The sequence below is a fragment of the Fringilla coelebs genome (genome assembly GCF_963513975.1).
Source record: "Fringilla coelebs genome assembly, chromosome: Z".
Lineage (NCBI taxonomy): Eukaryota > Metazoa > Chordata > Aves > Passeriformes > Fringillidae > Fringilla > Fringilla coelebs.
The window spans coordinates 76844467-76865369 of NC_140031.1; the positions used below are offsets into that span (position 1 = coordinate 76844467).

General features: G+C 44.9%; 2 protein-coding genes across 3 annotated transcripts in view; both read left to right on the top strand.

The window, feature by feature from the left end:
* The first annotated feature begins 290 nt into the window (after nucleotides 1–290).
* LOC311165130 (fructose-bisphosphate aldolase B) overlaps nucleotides 291–20903 on the top strand; it is a 28444-nt gene continuing 7831 nt past the window's right edge. Inside the window, exon 1 of one of the 2 annotated variants that reach the window (XM_084224915.1) lies at nucleotides 291–386. The gene's annotated coding sequence lies outside the window, so the exon portion shown is untranslated. Of the gene's footprint in view, nucleotides 387–18761; nucleotides 18826–20903 lie in introns of those variants that run through there. The other variant, XM_084224914.1, reaches the window with a different exon arrangement.
* On the top strand, nucleotides 8652–9874 carry PGAP4 (post-GPI attachment to proteins GalNAc transferase 4; the record flags this gene model as incomplete). The annotated part of the gene is made up of 1 exon (XM_084224819.1): nucleotides 8652–9874. Exon 1 carries the CDS (start codon nucleotides 8687–8689, stop codon nucleotides 9872–9874), a length of 1188 nt encoding a protein of 395 aa, XP_084080945.1. The 5' UTR covers nucleotides 8652–8686.

A 20903-nucleotide genomic window follows, 5' to 3' on the forward strand; every position in this document is an offset into this window, starting at 1 on the left:
GCGGCTGTCCCGCCGCTCCCGATGGAGTGTTCCGGGACCGCAGAGCAGGAATGAGGAGCTCCGGCTGCGCAGCCGCCACCGCTCCGGGCGTCCCCCTGGGACTTGGGATTTACTCCCGAACCTGCTTCCAGGGCCGGTCCCCTCCCCGGTGTGCGGTGACCCCCTCTGGCCATCTCCCCTTCCCCTCCTTCCTTGAGCATCCCTGTGCTGGCGGAGTCACATGTTTGGTCTTTGATGCCTTTAATCCCACCCTCAGCGGCCGAGAGGGAGGAGAGAAATTCGCGGAAGAGAAGTGAGCCACACGCCGAGAGCAGGATCCCGGCGGGAGCGGAGCTGCGGGAGGGAGGGAGGCGGGAGCGGCCGTGCGGGGCTGCCCAGCGGATCGGGTAAATCTCCCGCTCGGATCGGGGAAATCTCCCGCTCGGATCGGGGAATGGCCCGCTGGGACCGCGCTGTCCCGGGGGGATCCTTCCCCTTCCCCTGTGGGGGATAAGGGGGCGGGCGGTGCACCGAGGCTTGGGGAACGGGGAAAGGGGGGGCCACGAAGTTATGGCTGATAAGCAGCCACAACTGCTCATCGGGGCTGGGCTGCAGTGGCTGCGGCAACCGAGCCAGCAGGGAGGTGGAAACCCTCCAGGGATCGAGGAGATGTTTCTGTGCTTGCTCCGGGGATATGCCTGTACATGGTGACGAGCGAGGACAAGTGGCCGGAGCCTGGCCGCGCCTCAAGAAACGGCCCCTCCCTTAGGGGAGGTGAGTGGAGCTCTCAAGGGAGCGGGGAAAAGCCAGCCAGCTTCTGCCCTGAGCTTGGTGCCCCCCGGAGGAGCCCTCGCCCGAGGTAGAAGCGTGGCCAGAATCTCTCTGAAATCCGGGCAAGGAGCTGAGGACTGGGCACACTGAAATGCCCTCTGTGTGAGTCTGCAGGAGGGCAGAGAGTGGAGGTGGGATCAGCTTTTCTTACCTAACGCCCTCTCCTCTCTGACCATCCCCACTGAGGTAACTGCCATTAATCCCGGTGCTTTACGGGTCACCTTGTGCTACCTGGCAGCTCTCCCGAATGGAACGAGGAGCCCCTAAGAAACCCAATGGCCGAAGTCGCTGACATTAAGAATCAAAGGCTGTTGAGGAAATCTGCAGTTGTGCTGTGATGCAGCAAAACATGAAACGATGCTGATGTACACTACAGGTTCCTGGGCTGGCTTCTCTCCTGCAGTCACTGAGAAAATAATTTATGTACAACCATTAGGGCACATCAGGTTCAGCAAGCATTTGCAAGCACAAAAGCCAGGAGGAACACCCTCCTGCACATGTGAAATCTGCTGATTTCTTGTGTGTCCAACAAGGACATTACTAATTGCACCAGAGATTATTTTTCAGCTCCTGCATTTACCTCATTTTCTCCCCTTGGGGCTCAAGCAGATCACCAGGATCCCCCAGAACCAGGGCATTCCATTCACCACGCCTTCCTGTGCAGGATAAACACTCTGGCTCCTGCCTTGTGGGGGGAGGGGAGGAAGAGGGTGTATATTCCTCAGGCACCAGTGGTAATACAGAGAAATCAGTAGTTTAACAATAGTAGAGAGTCTCTTCAAAGAGGAATGCTTTTTATCAATATGACAAAACATTTTTCTTTCAGACAGAGGTTTGAATCACAATGCTCTGGCTGTTGTCTTGTACAGTTTTGCATTTTGATTGTTAATTAGACCTGTCCCAGCTGTACATTTACAGGTTTGTTATCAAAGGCCTTTGTTCACAAAGATTCTATTTCCTTATTCCTGTACTTTATTCTTCACAGTCATAAACAACACTAAAACTACATCTGCAGTGTTAGCAGCGACCACCACATCTGTTTCCTTCTCTCTCCCTCCATTCATACACCCACAACTCTACTGGCACAGGTGAATTTTTAAGAGAATTCATCATTGTGGGAATGACAAAAAGATGTTATTAATGATTAGATGATGATCAAATGATATGTAATGATAAATTGCAAATGGTGATTAAGGAATAATTCAATTATAATTTAACAATGATTTAACAATAATTAATAACTAAGCTGTAATGAAATGATAATTGAAGCATGTTTAGTTTCTGATTTCAACAATGATTTAAACCATGATTAGACTCTGCTACTTACTTCTACACCTAAAGCTATAACTGGATATATAAATGTCATGAACATACATAGGATGTACTTGCAGAAGCCTGTTGGGACTGCTGGGGACTTTCTGACACAGAGAGGGAATTTCAGTGACCGGCTCACCAAGCTGGTAAAGGCCTTAATTTAAAGCTGCTGTGGGAGGGGAACTTCAAGCCTTTCAGTTTAAAGCCAGGGCTAGTAAGAGAGGCCCAGAATATGGGGAAGTATCACAGATCAGCAGGAGCATTCAGGTAGCACAAAGGAATTCCAGCCATTCCAGCCACTACTTTGTCCTCATGAGCGTCCAACTTACCTGCCTCTGTGCAAAGGCATGGGGAATAAATACAGGGAGCTGGAGTCACGGGCACACCTGCAGGGCTGGCAGCTCCTTGGCATCATGGCAGTGTGCTGGGGTGGCTCCTGAGACTGCAGTGGTGGAATGGAAGGATATAGAATTTTTAGCAAGGGCAGGTGGGGGAGATGAGAAGGGGTCACCCTCTATGTCAGTGACCAGCTGAAATGAATGGAGCTCTGCCCAGGGATGGATGAGGAGCTGTCCAACATATGATGAATCAGAATTAAGTGAGGACAGGGACAGGTGACTTTATTGTTTGCTACAGGGGTTTGCTACAGGCCACCGCACCAGGATGACCAAGTGGATGAGTCTCTCTGTAGACAGATTCTTGTGATCACAAGCCCTGGTTCTCTTGGGGCACCTCAACCCCCTGTCACACCTACCAAAATCACAGACAGCTCTCCAAAGTCACTGCCTTAAGTCTCTGTGTTTATCTGTTACCTTGCAGACCTCTTCTCAGGCTGCTCTCCACTCCCACTCATCTGATCTGACTGCTGGGTAGCAGCAGAGGGAGCATTGCTTTCCCATGGGATAGCCCTGCAGGGAGGCAGCCAGGTGAAATGGGCTCCGTGCATGTTTATGTGACAGAGGAAAATGAATATACATGAGAAACAAGACAGAAGTTGGGGAAAGATCTCTAATGAATATATATTGAGTTCACAGCCTCTTTCCCTGGTGGCATAGTCTAATCCTCTTAGTTCAAATAAAATGGGCAAAGTGTCATTCACCTGGCACAGCTATGTCCCTCGTTTGTTAGTGCAGAAGCTTTCAAAGTGTGCTTCATGGATTTCTAGGGATTTATGAACAACCTGTAAAAGTTAACTACAGTCCGATGAGATTATCAAGCCAGCCTGTGATGAAATTTACATTCAGGTTTTAACTCTGCAGTTTCTGTGTTACCTAATTTGTCACGGCTACACCCTGCCTATTTGTGCATTTTTACTGTTCCAATAGTGCTTAAATTCCATCTCCTTGGACACAAGAGGACAAACCCTGAGGAGTGGCAGACAGCAGTGCCTTCAATTTCTATCTCATGCACCACATAATTTTTGCAAAGGGCCAAGTCCTCTGCCCCTCTCTAGCCACTTCTCTTATGCTTCAAGCTGTCATTAAGCTGTTAACTGTGTTAGATCTTTAGTACACAGACCATAAGAAACAAAAGTTCTTAAGGGAGCTGAGAGCTTTAGTGCAGCAGCCCTGATCTCTGCCAGTTTATCTGATGATGAGATGACAGATGTCACTCATCATCTACGAACAACAAAAGAACAATTGCTTTCAGCAGTGCCTGAGGAGGTGAGAGATATATTTGGTACCTGCCAGTAAAATGCAATCAAATAACAACTACTGGTTATTGGACAACTACCATTAAGGTTCCTCTGAATGTTTTTAGCAGCACAACTCTTGCTGGGATGTTTTGTATTTTCTAGGGAGCCCAACTCCCAGTTTGGCATGGAAGTGCAGCAATCGGATCAGTGGATGCTTGGCTTCTGCTGGACACTGCTGTTGTCAAGGGGGGCCTGATACACTGCAGGAATATTATCTGGCACCTGACCTACTAAAAGCTGTCAGGAAACAAGAGGAATTGCAAATCAGAAAAGCTGGCCATCTGGCCCAGTAATAGGGATCAGCTCATGGCAGGGACCTCAGGTTCTGGAATTTGAGGATATTTGTACAGTCCCTGTCAGCATGCCCATATATTCCAGGAGATCTCTGTGGCTCCTTGGGAAGCTTCCGTCAGCTTCCTCAGATTTGAGCAGGATGTTTCTCACAGCACCACAAAGCCCTTGTCCCAGCCAGAGAGGGTTCATCAGCAGGGGAGCTGGTCCTGAGCTGGCAGCTCTTCTTCATGGTGTTAGGCTGGGGTGTAGAAAAGCTCTTCACACAAAGGTTTCAGTTTGGGTGCTGCTATAGGACCAAAAGTGTAAGTACCACTTGTGTGGGCACCGTTACTCCCACCACTGCTATGGGCCAGTTGGGACTGTGACAACCCATGACATTTCCATGACATTTTCCAAGAGCCTGCCTTTGTTCTCTCTTGCATCCCTTTGTAGAGAGATGACTCTATGGCTCTGACCAAATGACTTCATCCAGCTGTTTTTATGTTAGGAAAGAAATGGCTTTTCCCACTGACACTGAGAAGAAGTGTAGACAGGGCAAAAGGAGCAATTCAATATTGTAAATGTACAGGAATAGTTGTGTCTTTGTCTCATGGTGCAGGAAGGAGAAGGCAGATGGTCTCTCTTACATCAGCTATCCAGGAACCTAAACATTTGCAGCTTTGAAACATATAGGAAACTTTGTTCCAGGAAGAGGTCTCTGTGGAGAAGAGTTTGGAGCAGACAGAAAATCAGCTTTCTTTTTTAAAGCACAAGAACAGCAGACAGTGCTCTGCACCCCAAAGAGTACATTACTTGTTTTTCTACTCTCCTCAATGTGCAAAGAAGTGAGTTTTCCTGAACAATTTCATTCAGCCAAGTAATTTGGGGACTAATGAAGATATGATATAGATTTGGAAATAGGTGTTTCTAAAAGGAATCTTTATCATGAGAATCCAAGAAAAGAAGCAAGCCAAACTACAGCTTTATATCACCACAGCTTCTAGTTGTGTTTAAGCAATGGCTTGGTTCTACACAGAAAATGTGTAAATGTGGCTTCCACATGTTTTTTATTATATGTTTGCAACTATTGCAACTATTTATATGGCTGCAAAGTAGTTATCATTCAGGTTTAGTAAAGTGGGGGTTTTTAAGGCACTATAAAATCCAAATCTGATTCTTCCTTTTCTCCTCAGACTTTTTTTTTTCTGTCTGAAATGCCACTTGCATGGAAAACAAACACGATGTTTTTCCCCCTAGAAAGGAAAAAAAAGGAAAATGACAGTACAAAGAGCTCCTGAAAGGAGTGTCTCCTCTAAAGTCAGAACCATCCTAATGGCTGGAAAACAGCCTGAGCAGAAACTCTGGATTCAAATCCTACAGATAAGAGCAAGCTTCACCTCTGCAGAAGTAAGAATTTTTTAATCCTATTTTGAACTCTCAGGTTCCCAGTGTTACAGACAAAAGGTGTGAAGAAGGTCAGTCTCTTCCCTCTCTTTTACATTTTTCAGCTTGTGTTTCACATTAACTGCAGTATTTGACCTGCTTTAATACACTCCTCACCATTTTTAGCCTCTGTGGTTATTTCACTGCCCAGTGAAAACAGACTTTTCCTCAGCAGACAGAGTGACAAACAGACAGTGTGTCTGTCCACGTGCAGCTGCAGACAGTGTGTCTGTCCATGAACACCGCGGGCAGCAGAGGAAGATGTGAAGAGTAGCACTACTGTCTGTGTGTGATTATTGTTTTCTTGAGGCTCCCTGAGTTGCAGATCCAGAATAAGAGCTCTAAGATCTCGAATTCTGTTACTGGGGAAGTGAAGCCAGGGTTAAGTCATAATGCTTGGAATTACAACAGTGATTGGATGGCTGCATGGGTGGCTTCCACTCCTGCGCGCTTTTCCAGGGGAAGGTGGAAAAGGAGGTACCTCCAGAGAGGGTGGTGCCCACCTGCACCACCTCAGCGACCCTGCCTTGAGCTGGGAGCTGGGACACCAGCAGGTGGAGTCCCCACACCACTTTGCCAGCACTGTTGGGCTTCAGACTCAGTGTGAGTCCAGCTGCAGGGACCTGGGACATGATCCTTGAACAAGAAGTTCAAGGGCTGCAGAAGAGCAAGATGTCAAATGACAACTTTTTTGCTTTATCTCATGAGGCTGCAGCCCCCTCAGCTCTGCTGGACACTAGGGAGAACAGGACAACCGTTTTTCCCTCTTTAGTATAAGATGGTGTGAGGGAAGGAGGTCTTCCTTGGGTGAATGTTATCATCATAGAATCATAGGATGTTTTGGGTTGAAGGGACCTTACAGAACAGCTAGTTCCAATCTCCCTGCCAGATTCCACTCACTAAATCAGGTTGATCCAAGAACTATTAATGAAGAAATGCTCAAAGAATTATTACTAGTGCTTCGATATATATCCCAAGATCTCATTGCCAGCTTATAAGTTTTGTAGCTCAGAGCTTCAGCATAGCTGGAAGATGGAAATTAAGCTTTATTTCCTGAGAACTAAACTACCTTCTAGTTTTCCTTCATCTCCTTTTCCCACTGTGGTCCTCACTTTCAAGTATGGAGGCTTGCTCAGAGACAGTGATGCTTGTATCAAGAGAAGCTCGACAGCATGAGATGTAGAATATGATTCTGCATGTTTGTGTTCTCTTAATGCTTGTGACAGGTTAGCTGGAAGGCTCAGGATTCTGGATGAATAAATGCATTTATATGCCAGATCTTTGCATCTGATGTATTTCAGGTCTTCACATCCTGAATCCTCAGGACTGGGATCTAGCAGCTGAAGTGCAGCCAACACCTTTAAGGCCTTTGCAAGGTTCACTGATGCAATTCAATGCAGCATTTTTGCAACAGGATTGTGTAACAAGGAAAAGAAAGTTATATGGGAAGAAGCTGCAGATTCTCATGCATCAGTATGTAAATTTGTTCACTATTTAATTAGTCTAACTCTTGTCTTGAGCCCTTAAGAGAGCACAAACACTGATGCCACAATCTACCTAAGGATGGTTTGAGATCTCACAGCATGAACTGTCTGTTCTCTAACAAATATTTGGAATAACTCTTGTATATTTTGCATTAATCTTGTTAAAAGGCCTTTCATAGACGGTTGTCACATTCCCATATGGCAAGAGGAAAAGGTCCTCCTAATGGTAAAAACCAGCAAATCTGTCACCTCTGTTAAGAAGGCAATTCTGAAGTATCCCCAAAGCTAGACCTTGCTCCCTGTCCTCCAGTCTTTTCTTGTACGAGATCCATTTTTCTGAGAGAGAGGAGAAAAGCCATGATTTTTTCCATCTACCCAACTTTGCTTACACTGCTTCAAATGACAGTGCAGAAAAGGACAAAGAATAACATTTTGGAATCACCATTTGATGATCAAAACTTGCTGAAGGCAGAAGGGTAAAAATTGGAGAAACTCTGCACTAAACACCCAGTGCACATTCAGTCATCTCAGTGAGGGGAACATGGGAACATGAGTACCTCAGTTCTTAGGGAGAAGGAATAGGAAATTAAAAGGAGAATGAAACAGCATATTAAAAGTGAGACTACTGACTAAAGAGAATTCATCTGAACAACCTAACTGCCCTGATTTTGGGTAAGCTTTTGTCAGCCATGCTGTGAGATCTTCAGGGCAGCCAGAGAAGCAGATATGGAAAAATCTAACTTTGGTGAAGGTGGATATTTGCTTAAAGTGAATGCGTATACAAAAAATATTACGTATTTATGTAAATACTTCAGTTTAAAATTTAGGGCATATATACTTCAAAATTGTGTACTTTTAAATAAGGAGTCAATGGCTCAATTGCAACATGTTCATGTTGCTGTGCCTATGTATTTCACAGGGTCTAGTGAGGAGGAGACATCTGAGAGAAACAGGCACACACATTTTCCTTAGCATACACAGGCCCTTAGTGAAGTAAATTGGTGTTTTTGCTATATGGCTTCACATTCCGGGGAGGAGAGTGAAAAAAAAACACGTTTGGAAGTGTGTGAACAGCAGGAGGGAAGCATGTGTGCCTCCAAAGAGGTAAAAGTTTGTCTCTCCAATCTGTGCTAGACTAAGATACAAGAATTCTGGCTTTGCTTCATGGCTGTGATCTAAACATTATTATGTGACTGTCACCAGAGAGGGGCACCTAACCTTTAACAGAAAGGGATTCCCACACATAATGCAGCCACCTTGCCTGTTGTTACATATTTGAAGCACAGTAACAAACACACTAAGTCCTTTAGAGCTTGGTTAGATCAGAGTTCCTATGTGCTAAAAAAGCCCTAGGGGTCTTTGCTGGAAATTGTTTGGGTCAAATGTCCTCAATGTCCCAGGACCATTCTGTGATGTCACCACCATAAGGGATTCCACAGGGGACTTGTATTTTAGTTTACTCAGAGACTAGTCCACTGTTTTCTATTTTCTCTCTCAGTTCCTATTTCACTAACCATCCTTTTTTCTTCCTTCTGGGCTTGGACAGCCTGTGCAGGTTTGGCAGCAATAGCCGCAGTGGTATCCTGCAGTCCAGGGAGAAGGATGCATTGGAAGTGAAGGGTTGAGGGCATGAGCAGTGCAGGAGTGCCCTCTTTCTGCAGCAGTTATGTTCCACCGAGCCTGGCAGCTCTGTGGGAAGTGGTGCCGTTGGTCCAGCCCTTTCATCCATCTCCTCACCCTGACTGTGGTGACGTTTGGTGTGCTGGCCCCTTTGATCTGCCACCGGCTCCTGCACTCTTACTTCTACCTGCGGCGCTGGCACCTGAACCCCATGACCCGGGAGTTCCTGGAGCAGAACCAGCAGGAGGGCCAGGATGCCCTCCATTACTTTGAGAAGATGCAGATGCCAAATGCCTCCGAGGCCTCCAGCAGTGACGCCTTCCAGCCCTTGCTGCTGATCACCATTATCACTGTGCAGAGGCAGAATGATTTCCACTACGTCTTGCAAGTGGCCTCCCACTTCCACCGCCTCCTCCAGAAATGTGGGGCGCGTTGCCAGAGCCACCGCATGCTGCTCTGTAACGTGGAGTCGGACCCCAGCAGCCATCAGGATGTCAGGCTGCTGAGTGGCCTCTTTCCTACGGTCAGTCGTGACAGAACTGGAGAGAATCCTGACCCTGGCCTGAACCAGTTCGAGAAGGAGAAGCAGGACTACGTTTTCTGCCTGGAGCAGTCACTGTTGGTGTACAACCCAGAGTACATCCTCCTTGTTGAAGATGATGCTGTGCCAGAGGAGGAGATATTTTCTGTCTTGCAGCACCTCTTCTCGGCCCGGTTCTCCAAGCCCTACCTCAGAGACGCTCTCTACTTCAAGCTGTACCATCCCGAGAGGCTCCAGCGCTACTTCAACCCCGAGCCCATGAGGATCCTGGAGTGGCTGGGCCTGGGCATGTTCCTGGGGCCGGTGCTGAGCTGCGCGTACTGCCGGGCCGCGGGGCGGGCGGGCCCCGGCTGGTGCCTGGTGGCGTTCTTCGCCCTGTACAGCATGGCCCTGTCGGAGCTGGTGGGGCGGCACTACGGGCTGGAGCTGCGCCGCCTGCACCCCGCGCTCTACAACGTGGCGCCGGCCAGCGAGTGCTGCACGCCCGCCATGCTCTTCCCCGCTGCCTCCGCCCGCCGGGCCTCGGGATACCTGCGGGGGCTGCGCTGCCGCCGGGGCTTCGGCAAGGACACGGCCCTCTACTCGCTGCTGCGGGGCAAGGGTGAGAACGCCTTCGTGGTGGAGCCCAACCTGGTGCGGCACGTGGGGATGTACTCCAGCCTCCGACTGAACAGCGACCCGAAACTGCTGTGAGCCGCTCCTGCATTGCCGCACACCAACACCCAGCGCACTCTGGGTGCCATGGGGCAGAGGAACGGTGTGCGAACTCGGATTCTGTGCTGCTTGCATGGGCATCCCGTCTCCACATGGGCAAAGAATAACTCTCTCTAAAAGTACAAGTTTTCTTAAAAAATCATATTTGTTTATGGAGACCCTATTTAATACAAACTTGGAACTAATCACCATGCACCACTTGGGAGGGAAGTGGAGGATTCCAGCTCACTCTCCTTAGCCATTCCCAAAGAAATGCTCTCACACCAACATGCACGGCTTTCCTGCCTACTCTTCCTGGACAGTGGTTACAAAAATCCTCACCTTAGGGCAGCAGAAATGTTAGAGAAAGCGAATGTTTCAAATTTAAGCTCATGAGGAGGGGAAGGCCTTATTTCCCCATCCTTACTAAGGTCTCATCTCTGACCTGTCTCTGTTCCAAAGCTGTGGTTTTGAGCCTACCCTTCAAAAGCAGAAGTGGTTTGCAGGAACTTTCCCACAAATTCTGCCTAGATTCTTCAAAGTTTTGAAGTCTCTTTAGTTACTGTCTCCCTATCTGCACCTCCACCATTCCCACTTCTTTTCCTTCAACCAGAGGCTCTTAAAAACAAAACCTCTGCTGCTTAAAGGTCACCTCTGAAAGTAGGGATAGGAAATTGAATCAAATTGAATCACAGCCACTGGTGTCACACAGATGGGCTCCAAAGGCACATTTTCATTGATACACGACACACATTGTACACAATGATTGCTGCGTTGGTTGGGATCATCACTCGTTGTACTGGATCCATTAAAAGAGGTCTTGTCAGCCATTGAGTGAACTTAGACATTCAACATGAATTTACCTTGACTTTTCCTCAGCACAGAGGCAAAGGAAAGATTAGATCAGGTGTTGGTGTTGTGCAGGATCCTTTTTCATTCCGGAGCTGTAATTCACAGCTCAGCTGGAGTGGTTCATTCACTGCTCCTGGCAGAAAGCAAAATACCTGTGGGAAACAAGGACAGCTGTTCACAAGAACAATCAATAATAGAAGAGCACATCAAGGGGCCACTCTGACAGTGACCATGTCTCCTGCTTGTTAGGTATCTGGGAGAGGTACTTTGCACCAGGGCTGTGGGCACAGTTAGATAGAAAACCTTACAGATGACAAGAGACCTCATACTGAATGAAAACAGGCAAAAATTGGGCATATCTGATGAAAAGCCTACTTTGGCTTTAGTTAGCTTTGAATCAAATTCATTTCAAGGTGGCATTTGGTTGAACTATTTTAAAAACCATATTCCTTGCTTTGGAATGAACCAAGAAAATCTTTTTTGTTGAGTTTAATCAGTGGGGGTTATTTGGTTTTTTTCTTTTTGGTAACGAACGGGCTATGCTTTGAATTTTCTTCTCCCAGCTCTCTCCTAGGGGATTTATGCCTTAAGCTCTTAACAAGTCTGATTGTAGGGGAGAAATACCTAAAGCTCTTGAGAGATGAAACCAAAGAAAATGGCAACCCTCCCTCTGTCAGCACGGTGGGTATCAGTTACACAAAGGCACAGTGCAGGTTAGCTGAGAAACAGCATCAGAGCAGTGCTTTGCTTTCTAGTAGTCAGCTGGATACCTTCAGAACATCTTTGGAAATTAGAGTGAGTAAAAACTACTTGTGGGTTCCATGCCATTCCAAAGGCAAGGCCTTTAGGCCTCCTGGCAGATGACACCAGGAAAATGTCACAGGCAAAACCACATTTTGTTCCCAGCCACTGGAAGCCCTGGAGATGCCAGGGTAGTCACACAGTGTCAGGTGGGCAAATCTCTCCTCTGGCTTCATTGCACTGGAGTTTGGGTATCTGGGTTTGAGTGTCACTGTGTATTTATTCCACCAAGTGCCTGCACATACAACTGATTTCTGTATCTTCAGCTGTGAATGTTTCAGTGCTTGCTCTTCTCTCTTTTATATCCTTGTACTGTATAAATCCAGGACAGTGCTCTGTTCTTTCCATTTTTATTCATTCGTGCAAAAAAAAATCTCACAGCAAGAAATGGGAGAGGCAATGGAAAAAGGAGGAGGGGAAATAAAGCAAGCAAGCAAGAAAGCAAGCAAGCAAGAAAGAAGCTGTATCCAGTTAATAAATGTTTTGTTGTGAGGAAATGATTTATCCATTTGTCTCAAAGTTATTTTCCTGTTTGTCCAGTAGTACTTAATTTGACGTTTCAAAAGTCCAGGAGAGGTCAATAATTTCACTGAGCCTTGTAGCTGGAAATTAGGAACATAAATTTGAGGCATCCCTTCTAAACCAGAAGACAATTTTCATGGCATAAGAGGTGACAGAATTTGACTGCAAGACCAAGCAATGTGTGGAGGGCCCAGGGCTTTAACTTGCCAGTGTGAGAGTTTCAGATAAACCAGCTGAGAACAAACTCTTTTGTGCAAGAAGCAGGTTAAGAAATTCTTTATGTCCTTCTGGGACAGTTTCCTAAGTGCACAACTCACCTTCACAACAGAGATGCTGCTTTGCTGAGCCTCAGGAAGCTGTTCTGAGTTACCCAGGTACTTGCACAGTGCCCACCCTGCCAACGAGGCATCCCAGGAAAGGGCTCCTGCAGCTGCCTTCCAATCTCCCAGAAGCAGATTGAGTCTTGTTTCTCTTTTCTGTCCTGGATGTGTTACTAGAAATTAGAAGTCAGAGAAGTGCACATTGCTCTCAGACCAGAGAATGGGAGGCTACTGTGAATTCTTAAAATCCTGTTGGATTTTGCTCTGCAGTTCAAGCTAAAAATGCAGTATTCAAACACCCAAAAGCCTTTTCCCTCTCTTTTCTCTGAGGGGAGTGGAGCTGAGCTGCCCCATCTCAGACTACAGAAGTTTGAAGCATGGTATTAGCTCCCTGAATTGTGCCCTTAAGAGCTTGGTTTCTTTCACTTTAAAACAAGCTTAGTGACTATTTTTGAAACAAACAGCATGGATTTGCTTGGGTGTTGGTCGTTCCCAATAGTTTGGAGACTTCTTCAATGCAGCAGCTGCTGCTTGCAGAAGAGAAGTCTTTCTTGAGGGGCCATCAGCAGGACCCGAGGCTTTATTGTCCAAGACAGTTCAGGGGGAGTGATTAACTTAAACAAAAACTACATTTATTTCCAAAGCATGTCCAACATAATCACGATGCAGGCAGAACACAGGACATTAACTGACAGGTCTCTATGAGATTAGAAGCCCAAGAGGATTTTCTAACTCCAGTAGGCATCAATGTTTTACTGAGAAGGCACTGCATTTGAAGAGAGAAAAGGCTTCCTTCCTGTGGTGAGGAGCTGTGAATCACCAGATTGGGTATTTCAGCAACAATTTGTCTAGATACAGGCTGAATTGTTTGATGTGGTGGGTTTTTTGGGGTTGGCTTGGTTTTTTTTTTTTGTTTGTTTGTTTGGTTTTTTCTTTTTGGTTTTGGTGGTTTTTTGGTTGGTTGGTTTTTGCTTTTTGGTTTTTTAAACTGAATTTATTTACAAGCAAAATTTCCACAAAATAAACAACCTTTCTATAAAGACTCTATTAATAGCCTCTTCTTTCTGTGTCCCACTCTTTGTTTTCCTGATTGGCAGATCCATCTTTCCTTACCATATTCGACAAAGAAAGATACTCCCAAGTTCATGCACAGATGTTATAATTTTGATCCAACTCCACTCAAAGCAGGTCTTATAAGACCAGGTTTCTCAGGCCTTTCTCCAATCAAAATTGAGGCATTTTAACAAGGACCTGAGGTAAAATCAAGCTCTGAGTGCTGGAGTTTAACCTTGGCGTACTTTTATATAGAGAGGGTACATATTTCACAAAATAAAAAAGGTCATTTTCTGAGAGAGACAGTTGTGGTTACAAAGGCATTGGCAGTTTCTCTCCCAAAGTCAGAGTTTCATTTGTTGTATTTTCACACCAGCTTTACAGACATCATATCCGAATTCATCAGATGGCAGGCCCCAACATGTGGCTCTGAATAATCTTCAGTAAAACACAAACCTGCCAAAAATGCATGGAGAATTAGGTACTCCATGGTCTGTGCTTCTTCACTGTACGTCTCCATTCTGGAGTAACTTAATTTCCACTGATTATCTGTCCTGACAGCTTTGGGAGAGTCCACCCCATCAGCCAGTTTATCCACGTACCTACAGGCTTAGGGTCAGCAACATCAGTGTCCCTTCCCATGACTTTGTTCTTCATGGCAAGCTAGGAATGCCATGTTGGTGGAAGCTAACATGGAAGCTAGGAATGACAGTGATTTTTAAATGCTGATGAAGAGTTACATTTTTTTGTTCTGTTTCTAAGCCTCTGGGCAGCTGTGCCTACTTTCTCTTTGAATTTCTGCCTTGGTGTCCAGTGTTCCTGGACAGAAGCCACATCTACAAATGGTCCTTTCAGCAAGCTGGTCCAGTTCAGACATCTGCTGTGGTTTGTATTTTGCAAACAATGCAAATATTAACATGCAGCACCTAACTGTGCTTTTTTGGTGCACCATGTGCTGCTCAGATAAACAGGTAATAAACACTTAAATATCTCCCTTTACAGAACCCAGGGGTTTGCCTTCTTGCTTTATTTAAAAACAAAATGTCAACAGGCACAGAGACCAGTGTCATTACAGCATTTACCTTCATGTCCTGTTGCAGCTGTTTCTCACAGCCCAGGAAAGTTGCTGCAGGCAGCTCAGTTTAAAGTTGTATCCTTGTTTGCTATACCCACTATTTAAATTAGAACAAAGATCTGTGTTTTGATAACAGTGGTGTTTTGTTCTTGCCTGTTTTTCATTCCAGGTCATGATGCTTGTTGCAGTCCAGCTTTACGTTGCACAGAATTGAGAACAAAGTAAACCCTTCCTTGTGCAATCTCCTTGGTGGTTTGAGTCTGTTCTGCCCAATACCCCCCAGCCCACCTGATGTACTTGTCTGCAGACTCTGCTGTGGAGCCAAAAATACAGGGGCATTTCTTCCAGTGGGGTTAAACAGCTAGGCTCTTCATATTGGGAGTGAGGGCTGTAGGTGACTGGGAAAAACAAACCACTTAGTAAACAATACCTCTGATTAGATAGGGATGAACAAGCTGGACTTTGAGATGGTTAAGCAAGACTGCAGAGTACAGAAAACAGGAAACATCCAGCACAGTGTGGAGAGGTGGGTAGGAGGCAGACTCCACTCTGCTTGAGCCTGCTTAGATTAGACTTTAACCCCATCACGCAGGCAGCAGCCTCACAGGGAAACAGAGCCAGGTGTTTTTCATGTGGATGCATATTATTCTTGGACATCTTTCCAACTCCCAGTGTTTGTTTTTTTTTCATTCCATTTCAATCCATTTTACAGGTTTGATCACATCCAAAAGTACTATTTAATTTACTTAAGCACAGAGAGAAGCTGTATATTTGTAATTTTTCTTGTGACCATATAATCTCTGAAGTTGCTTCATCCCTTGTTTTTCATCATTCTTTCTGAGGTGTACTACAATTTATCTCTCTCCTATTTACTTATCTTTTTATTTAAGATGCTTGGTCATTTGAGTAGTTGAATGCAAAACATTATCAGAATTACACTGCTAGAAACAGACAATAAAAATCACAATCTGGAAAATCATAAGCAATTACAATATTTGAATCTGTCTTTAAAACAGGCTTTCTGTTGATTTTATTATATTTTATCCAGCAAAACTTCACCTAAAACTTAAGTGCACAACTGTTAGGTCCTTTGACAGCAAGGCTGGATATAACAAGAACAGCAATTAAATTGTCAACTTCCAAAAAGTAAACCCACCAATTAAGGCCTAAGTAATAACCCATGCTACATGTGAATAGAGTTTTCAATGGTCCTTAATATTTTTAAATGCATACTTCTATCAACTTCTATATGGGAATTCCAGATGAGAAGGTTGACACCAGCAAAGTCTCCAAGCCATTCAAATAGAAAATTCACTTATGTTGTAAGACATTTCTTGTGTTTTACCCTAAGCAATCTCTTTTATAGCTAACTACTGCTTTCTGTTTCTATGCTATAAAAGGCACAACAATGAACATTTAAGCTCTGTAACTAGCTATGCATCTTGTTTACAGTAATGTTTCAAACACAGCTATAATTTTTTTTATATTGCAAGACTGTTTATATCAATTCTTTCATGAACACATAAAAAGCCATAATATGTGCAGAACCGCCCCCTGTATTTAGTTAGATATATATTTAAGCAATCAATTCTCAGACATCCAGCTAGTAATCCTTTCTCTAATAAATCATTATACTCTTCACTAAAAAAGTGTATCAGTGATCACTGCAATAGTCTGCATAACCATTTTTTAAAATACAAAAAACTGAGAGTAGCTGTTCTTTAGTGCGACTGACCTCCCTTGTTCACCCTATCTTTATCCTTGACTGGGATCTTTTTCCTATGTCCTCCTTCCCTTGCCAGAGGCTGAGGGGGATGAGGAACCCCAGGGTTGCAGAGGAGAGATGGTTCTGCCTCTGAAACTCAACTCCCACTGGGAACCCTGCCTTCCTGGCCACTGGAGAGGTGTGAGAGTTGCCAGGTCTGAGATCAAACACTACCTCCATGAGACAGAATTACAGCTTGGATAATACACCAGTTTTGGCATGGAATAGTTAGTGCAGGTAGTTATTTGGTACTTCTTATGGGCCAGGTTAGTTGTTTGGTAAATGCAAGTATACTGCATACCACTCATGATGCAAGCTTTTCCTTCTTCTTATTATTTAAGAAACCACACTACTATAACCTCATTTTTAAGAGGCACAATTATTCCCAAAGTATGATTACGTGTGATGGAAGTATGTACTCTTTTCCAGTGTAATTTTAATATCATTGTTATTTCTGCCCAGTATGGTCAGTGTGATGGGTCTGCAAGCTATTAGCTTATAGTGACATCATCTACCATGATTTTTCATTCGATTTCTGATCTGAAAAGGCTCCCTTTCCTAAATTAAGTGAAAAAATTAAGTGTCTTGTATATTCACCTTTTTATCTCTGTGTCCTCAAAATCTCTGTGAGGACCTGTAATCCTGTGCTTGGATTGCTGGATTGAAGGGTTAGAAGGCCTGGAAAGGCACACACCAGCAATTATCCATCTGGAAATACATTTATATACTTCTGAAGAGTTAAGAATGCAAGGTGGACTGCAGGGGATTATTTAAAGTGCATCTAAATGTCTGACACTGCCTTTTTTCAAGAAGACTCCCACAGATTTTCTCTAATATCCCGTGAGGCCATATCACAGATGACATTGAGAATAAAACACTTCTGAGAACTTCCTTCCTATATCAGCTTCTAGCCAAAGCAGGAACAAGAGGACTCAAACTCTGACTTTGAGGAAGAAGACCCCCATTATGGCACCTTCTGGGTCTCAAGAGGGTCTTAGATAAGATATCTAATTAAAAATATTTTTAATCTATATTAGATGCTTCTGTTGTGATGGAGAAACTTTAATACATCATGGGGTTTGTCTCTCTGGTAGAATGGGAGAAATGGAATGTAAAGCAAGCACTGTAAAGCAGGGAAGGCTTTATGTCCATGTCATGTGCCACAGCTTCCTTCAGAAAAAAACCCCACAGATCAGGAAGGGCAGCATGGAGGAAAACAGAGGAACAGAAGCACAAGGCCTTTGACTGGACTGCACTGTCAGCTCCTTCAGAGGTTTCTCTGCTGACTGGCACCTGGCAGACTCCTAAGGTTTCCTACAAGCACTGACCTTGGCATGCAGCTGCACAAGAGAGGCTCAAGGAGGAGGACAGTGCTGTGGAGAGAGAAATCAGGGTCTCACCTGTCCTTGTAAAGGCCAAAGGGTCACTGCAGCAGCCAAACAAATGGAGAAATGACGTCATTCTCCAGGCAAACACTGGGTCTCTCTGGTAAAAACGTACCAACGTCCAAGGTTGCAGAGGTGATGTTCCTGAGGGTATGATGCTTGTCCAGTAGTCCCTGTGCTATACTTCCCTCCAGGAGAACTGGCCTGCAGGATGGGGAGAAAGAAATTAAAGCAAGTAATCAAACCTATAGGCCTATAGAGTTGGTGCTTGATTATAGTGTAGATTCATATAAACTGCAATGCTGATACACCATTTATTTAGCATCAGAATTTTTCACTGAAAAATTCAGCTAAGCAACAGAGAAATTTTCACATCACCACAATACAGGTGGGCAGTTCAGTGAGATTTAGGGGGAAAATCTGGCTTGCAGCTGTGCACCTCAGTGTGGGCATATGCGGTCTGACAACCATTCATTTAACAGGTACACTGTGTTACAGAAAATCAGAACTTGCATTAAACTTTATCATTAAACCTGATACTGTACCATCACATTTTGCCTTTCCATATACCAACTGGAAAAGAAACATATGCTTCCATGCAAGACTTTCCAGTGAGGAAAAGCGATGTAACACTTAGGAAGCTACTGAAATGATACCAGCTCATGCCAGTTAAGGATCGGTTGCATTGTTTCTGCATTTTGTTTTCTGCTCTTTCTTCCTGCAGTTTCCTAAGTATAAGCTTTCAGAAGATCTAACCCTAAATGATAAAGCTGTGCCCAAGATACCTGTAAGCAATTTCCATGGTTTCTCTTGTAGTTCTTTTTGGTCTGTTTTAGAAAGAGGAGGAATAATTTGAAATAACTAGAAAACATCTTAGTTTTACTGCATGAATGGCCATATATATACAGGGGAGGGGAAAGGGGAGGAACAGCAGGAGCATGACTAGGTCCCATTGGAGGTGTGTGGTGGTGGTCTGATAGCCAGTGACCAGCCTTGAGCAGTGACACGTCCCCCAACAGCTTGCAGGGGAGGAGGGACAACGAAGGAGTGGAGGGGGAGGAAAAAAAAAAAGCCCCACCAAGAATTTTATAAAAGTTAGTGATTAGAAGGACTGGGTCTCTTTGCCTGCAAACACCTCACCAGAAGCTTGTAGCAGCAGAGACACTGCCCACAAACAAGTAAGTATTATAATTTCATTTCTAAACTGTAAAGCTGGTACGTATATCAGCAGCTAAGACCTGGTATGTTTATCTACAGTGGGCTTGGAAAGTTGCTTTTGGTTTTGTTTTAATTTTTTTTGTTTCAGGAACAGCTTGTGAGAAATAAGCACTCAGCCATTCTGCTATGGTCTTCTAAAGTGATCCATTTGCTGCTAACATTGGCTTTCTAACTTAGCTTAGTCACTCAGAACTCCTGGAGTGAGTGAGTGAGTGAGTGAGTGAGTGAGTGAGTGAGTGAGTGAGTGAGTGAGTGAATCCTCTGCCTAAGGGGACTAGAGTAATAACATACCTGCATTGCTCTCTGTTGCTTTGGTTTGTGTTTGTTTTTGCTTGTGGTGTACATGAATTTCTGTTTTACAAGGAGAACAGAGAATGACTAGAGAAGGCCGCTTGACCTGACAGACACTAGTGCTGACAGAAGTGCAATTATGTGCATTTGTTGTGCAGCCTCTTCTGATAAGTTTATTTGGCAAGGGGGTATAAGGTCTGCAGTGCAGAAAAACAAAGCCTGTTCTTGCATCTGTAGGCTGTAACCTTTCAAGCTGTGAGCAGCCAGCTTCAGGAAATTGCTTGACAAACCCAAATCCTCACTGAATCTGTGATCCTCTATCACCTACTCAACAGTCCCATGTACTTACCCAAAACATTTAGTCTGCCTGAGACTCTCACCACTGCTTTCTCCAGCCTCCCCTACTGGCAAAACAAGACTTGAATTGTCACGCAAGTCTAAAAGCAATTTGTTACCTTTTCTGGGAAAAGTCCAGCCCTGAAAGAGAAGTAACTTCTCCCTAATAATATTTGCTTCCAAGCAATAATCTTATTGCCACCTTAGCCAAATCTAGCCATTCTGAGTGCTCTGCACTGACAGCAGAGGACAGTACATAACCTCCTTTCATAGTGGCTGGGGAAATGAAATAGGGATACATTTGCTCAGGGCTTGAGTATAGATCTGAGGCTAATGTGGGAATCAGCACAGGGAACTTCAGATCTGCAGTTCCTTCTGCAACAGCAGGTTGAATTAAGGTCTTTAGACAGAACATGAGGATGGTAAAAAAACTCAGAGAGCAAAAACCAACCAAGCAATTTACAATCATATATACCCCAAATGACTGATGGAGATGGTCTCATTAGCATGTCAATCAAAATCATCTGCCCCTTTTTCTAGGTGACAGAAGTCTGAGTATCTTTTTGTCCCATACCCTTGAGACTTCTTAGAATTCAGAAATGAAGCATTTTGCTAACCCAAAACCTTTATCTCAGTGCAAAGATGACAGGAGAAATGTTCTGTTCTTTCCTGAGAGCTCCTTTATAGATATGAAGAGGCACCACTTCCACCTTGACTCCTCAAAATAGGTACTCACAGAGAGTCATGGGGTAATTCAGGCTGAAAGGGACACAGGAAGTCTGTAGTCCAAGCACCCCTTGCCCAAAGCAGGGTTAGACATGAGGTCAGACCATGGTGCTCATGTCTTTATTCAGGTGGGTCTTGGCAACCTGCAAGGATGGAGACACTGCAGCCTTTTTTTTCAATCTGTTACATTGCTTGGCTGTCCTAATAGTAAAAATAATTTCTTCATATCCAGCCCGAATCTCCTTAGTTTCAGTTTTTGCCTGTTGTCTCTCACTGTCCCATCACAGCCACTGTGAAAAGCCCAGCTCTGCCTCTTCAATCACACTGTGTAGGTACTGAGGACTGCTGAGAGGCGCCCCTGAAGCAATCGCTGCTTGAGGTTGAACTAGACCCCACTCTGCAGTGGCATCTGCTGAACTAACTTCAGTCTGTCAGTGTTTTTCCTGTACTGCAGGGCCCCAACACTGAATGCAGTACTCAGATGTTAACTATGGAGTGCTGAGCAAAGGAGGATAACCCATCTCCTCCCCTGGCTCTTCAGGCCAGACCCCTGCTCACGCAGGATGCTTGGGCCCGTGCTGCTGGCCCTGTTCAGCTCCTTGCTGACAGGGCCTCAGGCTGTCCCCAAAGAGCTGTTCCCTTGTCCCAGTACTCCTGGGGGAATGGCTGCCAGGGCTCTGCACCC